Genomic DNA, 16,080 nt, shown 5'->3' with positions numbered 1-16,080 from the left:
TGGTCTGAATGTCAGTTTATGGGATGGTGCATGCGTATCCACTGTGTTGGCTGATATGGAACTAAAACAACAAAACCTGTGAATATCCAAGAGAACAGCTGGAGAATAACTGTCCACTGGAGTGACCAGTATGCATGAAAGGGTTAAGGTGGTTCATAGGGTCCAGGTATGAAAGGTTTGACTGTCCAGTATCTAAACTGACAATCCAGTTCATATTCACAATCCTATTCATACGTGTTTGTTGTTCACTCATCCACAAAAATTCAGATTTTTTTCTAGGTGTATCTAACATCTTCAGGTCAAATCTATATCCCAGACCCCTTTATGACAAAGAGACAGACAACAGGTGTGGTGTGCATAGAAATTCAGACAAACAGGAATAATGGACAAACAATGTATTTAAAAAAGAACAAGAGCAAGATAGTGTTAGTGTTGAGTCAGACTCAACACAAAAATCACACAGACAGAGAAAGACAGAAAAAAGGAGACTAGGACTAGGACTGTGTATCGGCAAGAATCTGGCAATACGATACAAATCACAATACTAGGATCACCATGCAATATATTATGATAATGTTAAAAAGGCAATTTTTTATTGGTTTTGTTTCTTTTATAAAATATTATTTCCTGGAAGAATTGAATTACACCAGAAATATGCACCAATGCTAAACACATTTTATTTGATCACAGCAGAATCTAATGCTATATCACAAAATGTTCCTGTGTTCAAACTGCAATTCTGTTTTACAGACATTCCAGTTTCAGATCCTGTTCAAATGTTCAGATTCTATTAGTTCAGAACTAACATCAGAACAGGATTTGAGTTCAATCCCAACAAAAGAACTAACATTATTTAATAAAAGAGTGTTAAATAATAATAAATAAAATATAAACAAAAAAGAAAAACAAAAATGAACCTCCACGATATCTGCATTTGAATAAATGCCTAAAAATATCCATACAGTACTTTTTAATATCGATACAGTATTGTGAAATGAAATATCGCGATATATTGCAGAACTGATATTTTCTTACACCCTTAACTAGGATGAGGCTACGTTGAACCCAGCGTGCATGTAGCAGACGGCTGTTTGTGTACATGAATGAAGAGCTCCGTACATGTCAGCAGAGCTCCATGTGTGACACACTTTGCAGGTGAGCAGTGTTTGATCCTCTGCGTCTGATCCTCTTAGGGCTTTGGAGCTGCAGCCCTACTCCTTGAAGCCCCTGTTGCGTAGAGCTATGGCCTATGAGTCACTGGAACGTTACCGGAAGGCATACGTGGATTACAAGACGGTCCTGCAGATAGACACCGGGGTGCAGGCGGCTCACGACAGCGTCCACAGGTCTGCGTCAAACTGCACACACACACACTGGAAAACGCATATTACATTATAGTCAGCAGCTGCTGTAAAGTAGACTAACTATGTACAAATTAAAATGTCAAGTAGCTTAGCATCAAACAGATTTAATTCTCTGCTTTTTTTCTACATGATCGATATGTTCAAAGTCATTGTGTGTCATCTTTGTGAGCTTGCACACTTTAGCTCCATTAGCTGAGGAGGAGTTAAAGAGGTTAAATTGTCCTTACCACTCAAGTTGAGGCTTGTTCCAACCAAGGTTCGAATAGTTTTGGATTTTTCATTATAGTTTAGTTTTATTTAGTTTGGACTTTTTTTTCTCTAATTCAGTTAGTTTTAATTAGGTTTTAGAGCAGGTTTGATAGTTTTTATTAGTTTTCATTTTTTTCTAAATGCTTAGTTTTAGTTTAGTTTTAGTTTTTTTTTATATCTTTTCTCTTCTTCTCCGTCGTTGTATTCAAATAAATCCCAGACAGGACTCTGCTGCTTTCTCCCAACTTTAGTCTCCATGTTTCCAGGTAGAGTGGGGACCAGAAGACGACTGGAAACCACAAGTGAACACAAGTGACGGAGCCTTAAATATCATATGGTGCCAGCAGAGAAAATTGTTTGAGGGAAATAAATCGATTTCGTATCAATCTGACACTGACAAAGACAAAAACGAAGGGAATTTTATCCATAATTTTTATTTGTTTTAGTTAGTTTTGTAAACACACAATACAGTTTCAGTTAGTTATCGTTTTTTTCTTTTAATTATAGTTTTTATTTATTCCAATTAACAAAAACGTTTTTACAAGTCTAGTTTTGGTCATTTTGTTAGTTTTCGTTAGCGATAATAACCTTGGTTCCAACTGATTAAAATTCACCCAGTTTCATCTGCTGTAGTTTTCAGTTTGATTGGAAGGAAATAGAGCATATTAGGGTTAAAGTTTTAGTATATAAGATTCAGGGGGATTTAGATCATTGAAGAAATTGAGTACAATATGAATATATTTATATTTTTATTAGTGTATAATCACATGAAATTCAAACGAAAACTAGTGGAGTCAGGCACAATAAACCCCGCCCCTTGCACATATTGTATCTTATTTTGACATCGATCCAGCTGATGTCATCATGTCTATGTGTGTGCTGATGTCAGCTTAGACATAGACTGCACAGGCAAATTTCACCCATTGTAAGTAAATGGGGAAAAAACGATTTTAAAAATTCATAAAAAATTTGAACTTTGACCCACTTTTTACCTCCGCCAGGAGGTGTTGTGATTGCTTTGCTTTTTGTGTTTGTGTGCATGCATGTTTGTTTGTTTGTTTGTTTGCAAGATAACTCAAAAAGTTATAGACGGATTTTCATGAAATTTTCATGAAATGTTGATACTGGCACAAGGAAGAAATGATTACATTTTGGTGGTGATTGGGGATGAGGGGTGGGGGGGTCCATGGGGGGCCCCACTGATCGGCCTTGGCGGAGGTCTGCGCTCTCCAAGTGCTTTTCTTGTTCAAAAATGTAATCACATCTATTCTTAACAAACAAACAAACCGAACCAAATACAATACCCCTTGCCTATCCTTCGGGGGGCCGGGGGATAAATTAGTTACATCTCAGCGCCTCCATATACAGAGTGTATCAGAGAAAAGTAGACTCTCAGAAAAAACAACATAAAACCAAAATGTGAAGACATTTTGAAAATCTGCTCATATGTGTTTATTGTCCATGGAATTCTCCCTTGATTGACACCAGTGTCCTGGGTCAGTTTTCATGCTTCAGTGAACAACGCTAATTTGAATTGTGCAAAATAAAAGTCTTTTGTGCACGGAAGTGTAAGGGGTCATATGAGATCTGTCACCATGGATGACCAGTTCCATTGGTCTTTTACGTGCATACATAAAACAGGAAAGAAATAATGACATGTGAACCCCCTGCCATCAATACAAAGATTTGACAGATTTGAGTCTGTCAGGCCAAACAGAAGGGATTAATGCTGTTAATGAGGATTCTTTAAGCTTGTTTTGAGCTGACCATTTGAAATCTGAAACATTTCAGTCAGCATACGTCATTCATTGCATCATCACAGCTGCAGTTCAACTCCTGAGGCAGGATTAGGCATGCTGTCGCATATATGTAGAGGAGGGCACAAATTTGCGTGGCAAGGAATGGGGCCCATGTGGAAGACTAAACATGCTGGAATCCTTCAACTAACAGAAGTGTGTGCCTTCAATTAAAATCCTGAAGTGTAAAACCCAAATCTTGACTGACTGAGCAAATTTTGCTATTAATTTTCAATTTCTCACCGATCTGAGAAATCTGTGTGTCAACGGTAGGGTTTTAACATGTCATTATTTTTTTCTTGTTTTATGTTTGCACTATGTTGTCACTTTGTCTCTTTGAGTGTGTGTGGGAGCCAGGGCCGTATGGAGCCAAGGCTCTGGCCCCTTCATCACATACGTACACACAGTTTATTTAATTCAATACTAAATGTAGGTTAATACAATAAAAAACAGGTAAGGTGCTCAATGTTTAAAATAAAACTTGCAAAATCATTCAATGTTTGCCAAGGCAGTTCAGATAAAATTACAGGTTTTTTTTTTTTTTTAAGTTATCTTTTTTATTGGAAAGGCAAATGTCCATCACAAATATTAATAACAGCCTTAATCATTCAAGAAAATACAATAGGATGGATACAGAAAGTTTCCATGATTACATCCATATTGCCCTTCTAGAATTTCTTTTTATGGACCATTAATTTCAGCTGAAACAAGAAAAGCACTCGGAGAGCGCAGACCTCCACCAAGGCAGATCAGTGGGCCCCCGTGCCCCCCCCCCAATCACCACCAAAATTTAATCATTTCTTCCTTGTGCCAGTATCAACATTTCCTGAAAATTTCATGAAACTCCGTCAATAACTTTTTGAGTTATCTTGCTAACAAACAAACACACAAACACGCACACAAAGCAAAGTGATCACAATACCTCCTGGTGGAGGTAAAAATAATACAACAAAACAGAAGAGGGGGGCGCACCACCTCATACAATCCCAACTTCACATAAAAGCAGATAAATTCACACAAAGCACAAATACAATCAAATGAAATTAGATCAGATTGGTTTTACATACTAAGTCCATTTGGACCAGATATTATAATTTTTTTCTTTTTCAGCTCTGAGGGAAAAGGATATCTTCTCCATTACATAAATCTCATAGACAGTTCCACTCCATTCATCTGTGGTAGGTGGTTCTACTTTGAACCATTTCCTCCTAACAGATTTCTTACTGGCTGCCAACAGTATAGCCAGTAATTTTTTGTCTTTAATGTTCCATGACTCAACCGGTCGATTGTCCAAATTCATGGTTTCACATTTAAGCAGAATGTTTACATTAAATACACTAGTGGCATTGTACCCGTGGTGTCATTGTACAATAGGATGATAAGTAGAACTTGTCTGCCACCACTATCCATTTGTAAACTGTCATTTAATCCTGCATTGTGCAGGTAATAATTTGAGCCAACATGTGAGGCATGAAGGGAAAAGCATGTATGTGTTTGGTCTGTCAAACATGATTACATTCATTCAGCAGTAGTGAACTGCAGCCTTCACACTGGAGCACCGTCTGCTAGCAGTAGAGATGTCATGAACGGCAGCAGAACCACTTCTGAAAATGGAGAATGGCAGCAGGGATGAAGAATTCAAAGTAGAGAGAGGCTAAAATCTCCCAGCATACCTCACAACATTTGAATGTGGACATAAAATTATGCCCAGTAGATAGTCAGGTAATGTTTCTGTTCATTTGGAGAGTTTGGTGGTGAGCGGGTCTGTGAAGGCTGAGGAAAACCTGTACAAACACCCTCCTGTGCTGCAACATCGATGGGACACAGAATGTGTATTACGTAGTAGGATTTTGTATGTGTTTTTGGATCTCTTCCCAGTAAGGTCTTATAACCAGACAGTCCAAAAAAATGTGGAAGTGGTTGGAAAAATTACAATTTTTCTATCAGAGCCAGTTATATCACTGGTGGTTGAGTGGGTCAGACTTTTCACCTTGCCCTCTAACTACTACAGTTACAGCATACCCTCCAACAAATCCTATGCCAGATTAATGTCTTTAAAACAGTATGTTGTCGTTGTTATGCTCACATGTCTTAGTGTGCCTCTTTGCCCTCTCCCAGGATCACCAAGCTGTTGATTGAACAGGACGGGACCCAGTGGAGGGAGAAGCTTCCAGAGATCCCCGTTGTCCCACTGTCTGTGCAGCAGCAACACCGAGAGAAGCCCGTGAGCATCGAGCAGGCCAAGGCCCGAGCTGCCAGGGCTGCGCAGGAGGAAGGTCTGGTATATATGTTCCTCTGAGCTTAGTTAGCAAGTTCATGCTAATGACAACCACAGAGGTGCACAGACATAGTCCAAGTAGACCCCCACAATATTATACACAAAAACACATGCACTCATCTGTCTTTACCGAGGTTATTATTGTTAATGAAAACTAACGAAATGATGAAAACTAGAATTGTTAAAACATTTTCATTAACTGAAATAAATAAAAACTATAATTAAAAGAAAAAAATGATAACTAACTGAAACTGTATTGTGTGTTTACAAAACTAACTAAAACGGATAAAAATTATGGATAAAATTCCCTTCGTTTTCATCTTTGTCAATGTTGGATTGATATGAAATCGATTTATTTCGCTCTAGCAATTTTCTCTGCTGGCACCATATGATATTTAAGGGTCCGTCACTTGTGGTTTCCAGTCGTCTTCTGGTCCCCACTCTACCTGGAAACATGGAGACTAAAGTTGGGAGAAAGCAGCAGAGTCCTGTCTGGGATTTATGTGAATACGACGACAGAGAAGAAGAGAAAAGAGACGACTAAACTAAAACTAAACTAAAACTAAGCATTTAGAAAATAACAAAAACTAATAAAAACTGAAGAACTGAATTAGAGAAAAAAAAGAAAACTAAATAAAACTAAACTATAATGAAAAATCCAAAACTATTAGAACCTTGGTCTTTACCAGACATTTACATCTGCCACAGCACAGGATACTTTTTACATTTTGCCTTCATATTTGCACGTGGGAATCACCATACATTATTTGAGATAATCCCCTTAAATTATGAAACTCTTAAGCTAAAAGTCGGTCAGTAAGAGATTCTGTGAGATTCTGTGTGTACAAGTCAAGTGGTGGTGAAGGCACTCTTGCTGAGAGATAGTGTGTGTGTGTGTGTGTGTGTGTGTGTGCGTGTGCGTGTGCGTGTGTGTGTGTGTGTGTGTGTGTGTGTTTTTGAACCATCTATAATGCAGGAAGGAAGGCGATCCACACAGTGTAGTGCTGCTGTAATGGAACAATCCAGGTCAGGTTTCCTATATGCTGCTGCTGCTGCTGCTGCTGCTGCTGCACACACATTCTATGTCCCTCTTATATTTAAATCTAAATATCTGCATTTCTATACTAAACATGTCGTTCTGTATGCAGCTGTATCATACAACAGTCCCCTTTGCTTATATATGCAAAACAGGGTGTAAATATAACATGCACACACAAAAACAGAACAGATCTAATCACCATGGTGACAGTATATGCTGATGTTGGGATGCTGAAATGATTAAATTCACCATCAGTTTTAGCATTATGTATTTATGTATTTTACAGTAAATATGGAAAAAAAAACAAGGAAGATGGAGCAAGACTCAAGTTAAATTTTTATCTTTAATAGGACGACACAGTGGTGCAGTGGATAACACTGGTGCCTCACAGCAAGAGCTGGGTTCAATTCCAACACCAGTGGATGTGGGTGGAGTCTGTGTGGAGTTTGCATGTTCTCCCCGTGTTTGCGTGGGTTCTCTCTGGATACTCCTGGCTCCTCCCACCATCCAAAGACATGCACTGATAGTTTAATTGGTTAATCTAAATCACCCATAGGTGTGAATGTGAGAGTGATTGTTTGTCTCTGTATGTTCAGCCTGTGATGAACTGGAGACATGTCCAGGGTGAACCCTGCCTTTGCCCATGAGTAGCTGGGATAGGCTCCAGCAACCCTCATGACCCTAGTGAGGATGGGGTTCAGATAATAACTGGCCACAAGTCCTGTTATATTTTATACATATGTATAATAAGTCCAATGTGACAGTGATGATTTTTTTGTATCAAATGTAAGGTGTGGTGGCAGAGACCTTACCAGTTGAATATGTTTAGTAACCTCTGTGTGTTATGATATGCTTGCCTACCAAGCACAAATCCATTCTGATCATCGGCAATTCAAGTGGGAATGTGTGATTCAGTCCTTGTGGCCAAGGCTTTACAGAGTGTTTTGGTGTCATGATATAAACGATATGGGTGATATGAACCCATTTCTGTGGCAGACTTGCCAGAATTTAAAAGAATTGAAATAACTGCTGATCTCAGTGATTCTGGAAGACTGCCTTTCTCATAGGGTTTGTTAAACACTTCAAGAGGCTGGAGCAGCGGTTTCCCTGAGAATGTTTTGTATATTTCTATAGGTGAACTGTCTGGGCCAGGTGTTCATATGTTTAGGTGCCTCTGTCAGTTCTTCAGTATTCAGGTTACTTGGTTCTTGTGTTCTGCTTAAATGGTAACATCTGCCTGTGGTCTATGTGATATTCCCCATGAATATATTTGTAGACTTGAATCATGTCCCCCCTCTTCAGACACATTGCGAGGGTTGGGAGGTCAAGCTCTTTCAGTCGCTCTTCATATGTTAGGTCTTGGAACCCGCCTCGGCTCTGCTTCTACTTCCTCAATGTCTCTCATGTATCGAGGCGACCTCACTGATGACGAATATTCTAATTTTGGACATATGAGACTTTTGTACAGCAGCAAGAAAATGTCCTTGTCAAAATATGTGAAATTCAGTTGGCAAATCCCCACATGCTTGTTTGCTGATGCTGCAACCTTCTGACAGTGGGTGTGGAAACTCAAGTCTGATCAAATCTGGCAGACTACTGATGTCAGACTTACAGGGCAGTAATTCAATGGCAGGTGTTTACTTCCATTTTTAAGTATTGGGAATATCTGAGCCTTCTTCCATTCCTCTGGAATCTCTCCTTCTTTTAGTGTTTTGTTGAAAATGATCAGGAGTGGTCTGAATAGTGTATTTTTGGCTTCTAGTAGTAGTTCTGGGTGGACTTCATCTGGTCCTGGTGCTTTGTTGGGCTTCAGGTTGCTCAGTTTCTTCAGAATTTCACTCACATTAACTGTAACGTCCACTACTGCCTCGTTGTACTGGTAAACCCTGGTGTCTTGGATCACGGAAGTGTCTTCTTTGGTGCAAACTGTTTTGAAGAAAGAACTTAACACTCCTACCTTTTCTTTTAGTCTGGACTTTCTTAATTCTCCAGTGCTAGAAGTTTACCTTCCTTCTTACCCTAATCATAATAAGATTGCTTCAGCCATAATAAACTGGTGGCTATTTTGTTTGTACTGAGTTCATTATAGTTGACTTCTAAAAGGTCTTGACCAGCTCTGTGATATGGTTTGATACACTGCAGAAATCGAAAGCTGTCCACAGGACGTTGTGAGGAATCGATCCAAAGGCATTGGCGAGGTGTAGGAAGACCACATGCAGATCTGTCCTCTTTCTTTTGCAGTTGAATCTGGTGCCAGATGATGCTTGCATGCTCCAGGCAGCCTGAGAAGCCTTGGATCCATGCCTTCTGCACTGAGGTGTCCACGAAGTTGTTCCTTTGCAGGAATGTAGAAAGTCTTTGGGCCACCATGCCAAAGATCTTTCCCTCTACATTCAGAAGGCTGATCTGGTGAAACTGGCTCATGGATGAGGAGTTTTTTCTTTAGGGGTCAGGATTCCTCCCGCTCTTTGTTCATGCCTTAGGAATCACTCACAATGTCGTGCCCATCTGGTGCTCCGGTGGGTGAATCGGTGGCATGTCATCCAGGATGGTGGCTAGTTTGTGCTTCCGGTCATCAGAGTAGGTCTTCCTAAGGAGTTCTTCCAGACTTTGTAATGCCACATTGAAGTTCCCACTCTTCTCGCTGGTGAGAAGGCCTTTGACAAAGCTGTAAGGGTTGTGTAAAACCAACTCCTTACTTGTTCTTTCCTCTTGTGTTGTCATCTGTGGTGTTCTGCTTTTCACAGTTTAATCAGCTTTATCTCAGTCTGCAGGTTTTTGATCCCTGCTCTTTCCATCCTTGACTTGAGATAGATAGATAGATAGATAGATAGATAGATAGATAGATAGATAGATAGATAGATAGATAGATAGATAGATAGATAGATAGATAGATAGATAGATAGATAGATAGATAGATAGATAGATAGATAGATGCTTCTCCAGGAAATGTGCAGTACCTTGACTTTTCAAAGTGCGGTAATCAAACACAGTTATCATTATAATTACAATTTAAACAGTAATACTAATCGTCAGGAATTTTACCGTTATCTGTGAAATTGTTAATTTTATTTTATTATTTTTATTGTAATTATATCTAAAGTGTTTTTTTATGCTGCTCAAAGCAACTTTGTACTCTGTTTAATTCATTTTTCTTTGTGTTTTGTACCACTAGTATGTCAATGTTGTACTGTACACAAAGTACTATTTTGTGTACAGTACTATATTGATATACTAGTGGGAAATCTTTAGTAAGTTTTGTAATTTGCAAACTAGATTGGTCATAGATTTAAAAAAAAAAAAAAAAAAAAATGAAAAGAGATTGAATGTTCGACTCCTGTCTGTGAGACCTTCCATTTCTAAGGCAGCGTAAGAAGCTCAGTGACATTACAGTTAGCTCTCCAAACACGATGATGTGGGTTCAACTTAACAGTGGTAATTTTATTTATTTATTTATTTTTAAATCGGTGACTCAAATGAATCAATTTTGCTGCAGGTGAACAAACCAAAAGGATGGAGTTAGTTAAAGAATGGGACTTCCCATCACTAATAGTGGCTGTGTCAGCAGTGTGAAAACAGTGCTCAGTAAGCACACTCATCCTCTCTGGCCCATTCAGCCTGGTCCTGCTGACTGCCAGTTGCATTTATTGATCCACATGGAAAACTCTGGATGCTAAACATCTTCAGAAGCACTTTGTGTACAGTCAGGCCCAACCCGTAGAACATATCCATAACGTCCACTGACACAGCCAACTGTGCTCCAGTTACTGAACAAAAAGCAGCGTTTCAGTCTGATTTAAAGCAATATCCACATTTATTTGGATCAGTCAGGAGGAAGCTGCTTGGACTAAATGTAAGTTTTATATCAACAGCTAGAAGACAAGAGGCTCACTTCACTTTACTGAAACAAGAAGGCAACGATCTGGTGAAGAAAGGCCAGTTTCAGGAGGCGCTTGAAAAGTACACCCAGAGTCTGACCATTAAACCAAATGAGTGTGCTGTCTTCACAAACAGGTATGCATCAAACACCAACAGGAGCAGTTACACTGGATCTCAAATGTGTTTTATTCAGCATCAACATCTGTTTGATCTACTGCTTCTCCACTTCATCACCTCTCCTAATTCATTTTTGATGACACATCCAAATTTCAGTTTTGTATCCTAAGTCTCAAACTGTAAAAGTGGCTGATGACTTATTTAAGTGTGATACTACAGGAGTGTCAGTAGAGGGCACCATATCATCAACGTCTGCTGTTCACAGCAGTTTGCTAAATCTGCAGGGGTTGAATACCACTTTACCCATGAAGATGACTTCAGTCTGTCAGTATATCTGTGTCTATGTGTGCCTGCAAATGCAGAAAACCTGATAGAGGTGTCAGTGGTGGAATTCATGCAAATGCTCTACTTTCTGCAAATCTGAGTAATGTGTTTTCTTTCCTACAACATTATATTTATAGAAAGAAAGGCAGACACACACACAGACAGCTCTTTATTGTCATTGTTTTTAAAATAATGAAACAATATTGAGCAAATCTAGTAATAACAGCAAACATGTACAATGTAAAAAAGGCAATATAACCAATTAAAAGGTGCGCATTAAAACACCAACACCATTAAACACACAGTAGACCACAATATAACACAATAATGTAAAACATACTCCATACAGTGTAATATAATGTCTAAAGTGCAGTCTGAGGTGGATTTACCTGCATGTGGGCGATAGTCTTGTAGTTTTGGTCTTTAATGTTTGACTGTATCTCTTCTCAGAGAACAGATGATGACCAGTGTGAGTGGGTTCTACTCAGATCCAACTGGATTGCTTTTGCATGAGGATGGAAATGATGTAAATTACATTGTGTGGGTTCACAGTCACCAGATCTCACCCAGCTCAACACCACCGACGTGTTAGGCTCAAGCTTGTCAGTCATTGTGCTCAAATCTGGATTTATTGCTCAGATGTGACTTTTTTTTTCCAAATTTCATTGTGAACCAGTCATGATCACGCACTAAAGCGGTGATTTTAAAAATAATCTTTTTTAAAAGAGCATCCTATCCAAGTTAAGCAGCAGCACAATTACCCAGCTTTCAGATGGGGGTAGCAGCAGTGTAGTGTCCATTTAATAATAATAATCTAATGATACTTTAATTGTGCACAGACACCTTGTGAAAATAAACATTTATTGAATTTTAAACCACATAAAATGAATTTTGTTTCTGTTTGTGTTTTGTTTATAATAATTTGACATGGTAAATGTGATGACACCTACAGTCGTAGTGCTCTATTCTGATTTTAATTTTTTTTTGTAAAATGTGTCAGATTCCAGTGTGAACTGAACCTAATACCCAAAGCTAGAGCCTTCAATAAAAGTACAAATAAACACACTACAATACAAGTTCAAATTTGTGCATTCTAAATCTTAATTTTAAGCATAGCTGTAATCAGTATTTGCTTTGTGGAAAATTATCCCTGTAACTATTTTACTATTATTTGATGTTTCAGATTCATTTTAGTGCTGCATTCATGTATGTATGTATGCTGCATTTGAGCTAGTTTAAAACATGTGAGTGACTCCCTTCAGTGCAGAGTTCTGATTATCCTCATTTAACCCTTGTGTGGTGTTCAGATTTTTGTTATTCGCCCAGTGTTCGTGGGTGTGGTGGTCCCGCTGCATTTGTGGGTTTTTAATTCAGCATAATCAAACAATTTTATGTTAAAATACTCAACAGATGTTTACTTCATCCCAATTACAAGTAACGTAAAAAGCATATATATTTAATGTTTACCTTTTGCCTTTGCTAGATCACATTTATGAATTAAAGTGCTACTCATTTTTAGTTTTGTCTTGTTTTTGTTTTTTTTTTTAATATAATGTAACATAATCAAGATATGTACAGAAGAGGATTAGGGCCACTGGGAAAAAAAAAATAAGGTCCAATATATATTTTTTATTTTTATTCTGAGAAAAAAAAAGTCTGAATTCTGACTTATTTCTCAGAATAATAATAAGACATATATTGGACCTTAATTTTAACTTTTTTTTCCAGTGGCCCTAATCCTTTTCCATAAAATATGAGGAAAAAATTCATTAAAAAAAAAACAAAGAATTACTCATCATTTTTCTTTTAATAAAAAATGAAAACACTCCCACAGACCCAAACACCATACAAGGGTTAAAAATGGAAATGGGGAGTAAAAAAGTGAAGGTGTTCTGGAGACATGTGGTGGCTCAACACCTGATCAAGTGTCTTTATGCTGCTTTGATTTGTCACCGGCCCTTCTGCATTTTATTTTTGACACCTGTAGTTTAGTTTTGATGCTGGTAGTTTACTGAAGTAAGGTTCTAAATGTAGGACCTATCCATGTAACACAGCATTTTTACACTGTGGTGATAAAGTAAAGCATTTCAGTCCTTTTTCCTCCACTGGTAGACGCCATCTGAGAGTCTACGATACATTTCCAAATGCATAACAGGTAGATGCTGACAGCTGTGTCCTAACACTGTCTCCACTTTGTCCAGAGCCATTTGCTTCCTCAGATTGAACCGCTTTGCAGAGGCCAAACAGGACTGCGACTCTGCACTGCAACTGGAGCCAAGCAATAAGAAAGCCTTCTACAGACGAGCCCTGGCTTATAAAGGCTTAAAGGTGACGGCCACCACCTCCCAACAATTCATACATGTATTCATTGCCTGATTTCTGATGAATTCTAGTAGTATTGTTTTGTTTCTGTTCACCTCAGGACTATCTATCAGCTAGCAGTGATCTCCAGGAGGTCCTCCAGCTGGACCCAAACGTCCGCGAGGCTGAGCAGGAGCTGGAGGTGGTGACCAGTCTGTTGAGACAGAGCTTGATGGACGGCACTGCACAAGCACCGAGGGTGAGGAACGGAACAGGACTTTGAGTCCATCACTGCAGAAGGAGCTATTTTTAGCCTATGTTTGTGTTTTCGTTGAAAGTGACATATTTGGATAAATGAGGTTTTCATGTCCTTTTCATTTATTCAACACACCCTGAGGCTCAAAAATGGCAAAAAGTTACCACAGCGCTCTATCGTCAAAGGAAGTTAAAGAATTTTTCACATAACTGAGCCTGAAATGAGCCCTTTGGATTTCTGGGTATTTATGATGTCACACCGATACAGTCACCAACCTGAGCCAGTGTCCAGGACCACAAGAGCCAATCAGAACCCCACACCGGCCCCCCTGCAGGTTGTATACCTGACAATATCCATGGCACAGACAGAAAGGGGGGGGCACAGCCACAGCATGTTATCTGCATTTAAATGGACAGACACTGAAAAGGCTTATTTGGAACATAGTGTGCAGACATGACGTAATAAACAACCTGTCAGATCTGTATAGATTAGAGCTGAAACCTGACATACACAGTCTGGAAAGAACGACGTGTCCCCTTCAGCACCTGCAACCACTATGCAGCACTTCATTGTTTGTAGTCATCGGTTGCGTAGTGGATTTCATGGATGGACACTCAACTTTGCTGTGATTGGTTCATTAGATGACAAGTACGTAATCAATAAATATGTACTGATGTACCTGTTAATGACACACAAAGAGAGATTTAGCTTTAATTGGCGTGTTATCTGTATGCAATTCATGATATCATGTTGGCCTGTTGGTAAAACTGTTTAATGGGTGTAATAGTTTGCTAAAGGACAGGTGGGATGAGCAGACTGGAGGCCATAGCCCTGATTCCTGGTGTATCTATATAGCCCATCCCTCTGGGGCGGGCAGGGGTACATAAATATACCAGGTTTACCAGGTTTAGGTTGAATTACGTCTGTCCCACCCATGTCTCAGACATTATTCACCTGATTCTTTTCAAATTTCACACATATATTCTTTACATTTGCCTTTCTCTCAATTTTTGGATTTTTACAAATTTTTGAAAAGTTTTTGAGAAGATTAAAAGTCAAGACTCCAAATGAATCCCTGGGTAGACAGGGTATCAGACAGGGTGTCAGTGAGCGGGAGGGGCAAAGTGTCATGTGATCAGGTGGGGGTATTAATAAGCCCCGCCTACTTTTTCACTTCTTTTTAACATGAATTTCATGACCTATATTCATTCAACTGTTCAACTCTACTTCATTACCAAGGATGGTTCAATGCCAAGAGTAGAGCTTTTGTCACCTATGAAGTACAGATTTTTATACGACTAATGGTTTTTATATACAGTATACTGTCATCAGTATTGATGTGTTTTATCACAAATGTATAATTCCCTGCAGAAAACATGTTTTATTGTTAAAATTGTAATCTTTAAAATAATGTAATGTAATAATGGTAACAAAAATCATCAGATAAATGGAATCATCTGGAACCCAAAAGTAAAGCCAACGTGCAAATATCCAAACCTGTGGGAAGTAGCCTGTCCCTATAGACCCCCATGTTTACATTAGTTCAAAAATGGGTTTTAACTGTATAGTTCATTTACCCTCTGAGACAACTGTGTGTGTGTGGGGGGGGGGTTAATAGAACTCATCTGTTTAGACTGGATTAAGAAGCAAAAGTTCTGCATAACTGAGGGAGTGGCCTCTGTGAGCTGGACTTAGCTCTGCTGCCAGGTCACACATTCAAAGCTCCTGTTTACTCAGTAAAACGTATGTTTGTTCCTGGCATACAGGTCTGTCATAGTTGTGTTGAAGGAGTTCGGCTAATAAAACCATCAGAGGACTCTGTCGTTAAGTTAATACTTCAGTCCAACAACTGGAGTCACTTTTAGCTTTAAATCATTTTGAATTATATGATCTGTCAGCTAGTCTGCTAATTAGCTCAGGTAGCCGTTAGTATTGTGTTTCACAACCATTTCACAGACCAGTAGGTGACATCATAGAGTTCATTTACTACTCATAAACTGTGCATGTGTAGGTAAACAGGAGTCCATCCCTCCTGTTGTTTACGAATGTCCGACCGTCTGTCCAGGTGACCTGTGGAGCTGCAGCTATCCATGAAGGGATTATCTGAATAGGTGAAAAAAAAAATTAAATGTGAAACAGAAATGTCTGAAAATGACAAACAACTTGTCCTTTTTTCCAGAGCCAACTGAAACAACCACAAAAAAAGTGAAAGGATATATATAAAAAAAATCTATATAGAAACAAGACAAGCACTTAGAGAGCGCAGACCTCCGCCAAGGCAGATCAGTGGGCCCCTGTGCCCCCCCTCGATCACCTCCAAAATTTAATCATTTCTTCCTTGTGCCAGTATCAACATTTCCTGAAAATGTCATGAAAATCCGTCCATAACTTTTTTAGTTATTGTGCTGACAAACAAACAAACACGCACGCACACAAAGCAAAGTGATCACAATACCTCCTGGTGGAGGTAATAACAA

At 38.9% G+C, this 16,080-nt stretch overlaps 1 protein-coding gene across 2 annotated transcripts in view; it reads left to right on the top strand.

Moving 5' to 3' along the window:
- The window catches only part of spag1a (sperm associated antigen 1a), a 41,152-nt gene that overhangs the window by 6,672 nt on the left and 18,400 nt on the right, over positions 1 to 16,080 (top strand). For both annotated transcript variants that reach the window (XR_003936666.1, XM_030147815.1), the window contains exons 3-7: positions 1,194 to 1,346; positions 5,528 to 5,685; positions 10,599 to 10,740; positions 13,248 to 13,374; positions 13,469 to 13,606. Coding sequence is in view for 1 of the 2 variants with exons in the window: in XM_030147815.1 (XP_030003675.1) it covers positions 1,194 to 1,346; positions 5,528 to 5,685; positions 10,599 to 10,740; positions 13,248 to 13,374; positions 13,469 to 13,606 (718 nt within the window). In the remaining variant the exon portion in view is untranslated. The remainder of the gene's footprint in view (positions 1 to 1,193; positions 1,347 to 5,527; positions 5,686 to 10,598; positions 10,741 to 13,247; positions 13,375 to 13,468; positions 13,607 to 16,080) is intronic.

The sequence above is a fragment of the Sphaeramia orbicularis genome, chromosome 11, assembly GCF_902148855.1.
Source record: "Sphaeramia orbicularis chromosome 11, fSphaOr1.1, whole genome shotgun sequence".
NCBI lineage: Eukaryota > Metazoa > Chordata > Actinopteri > Kurtiformes > Apogonidae > Sphaeramia > Sphaeramia orbicularis.
This window is presented reverse-complemented; position numbering and strand designations above follow the sequence as displayed.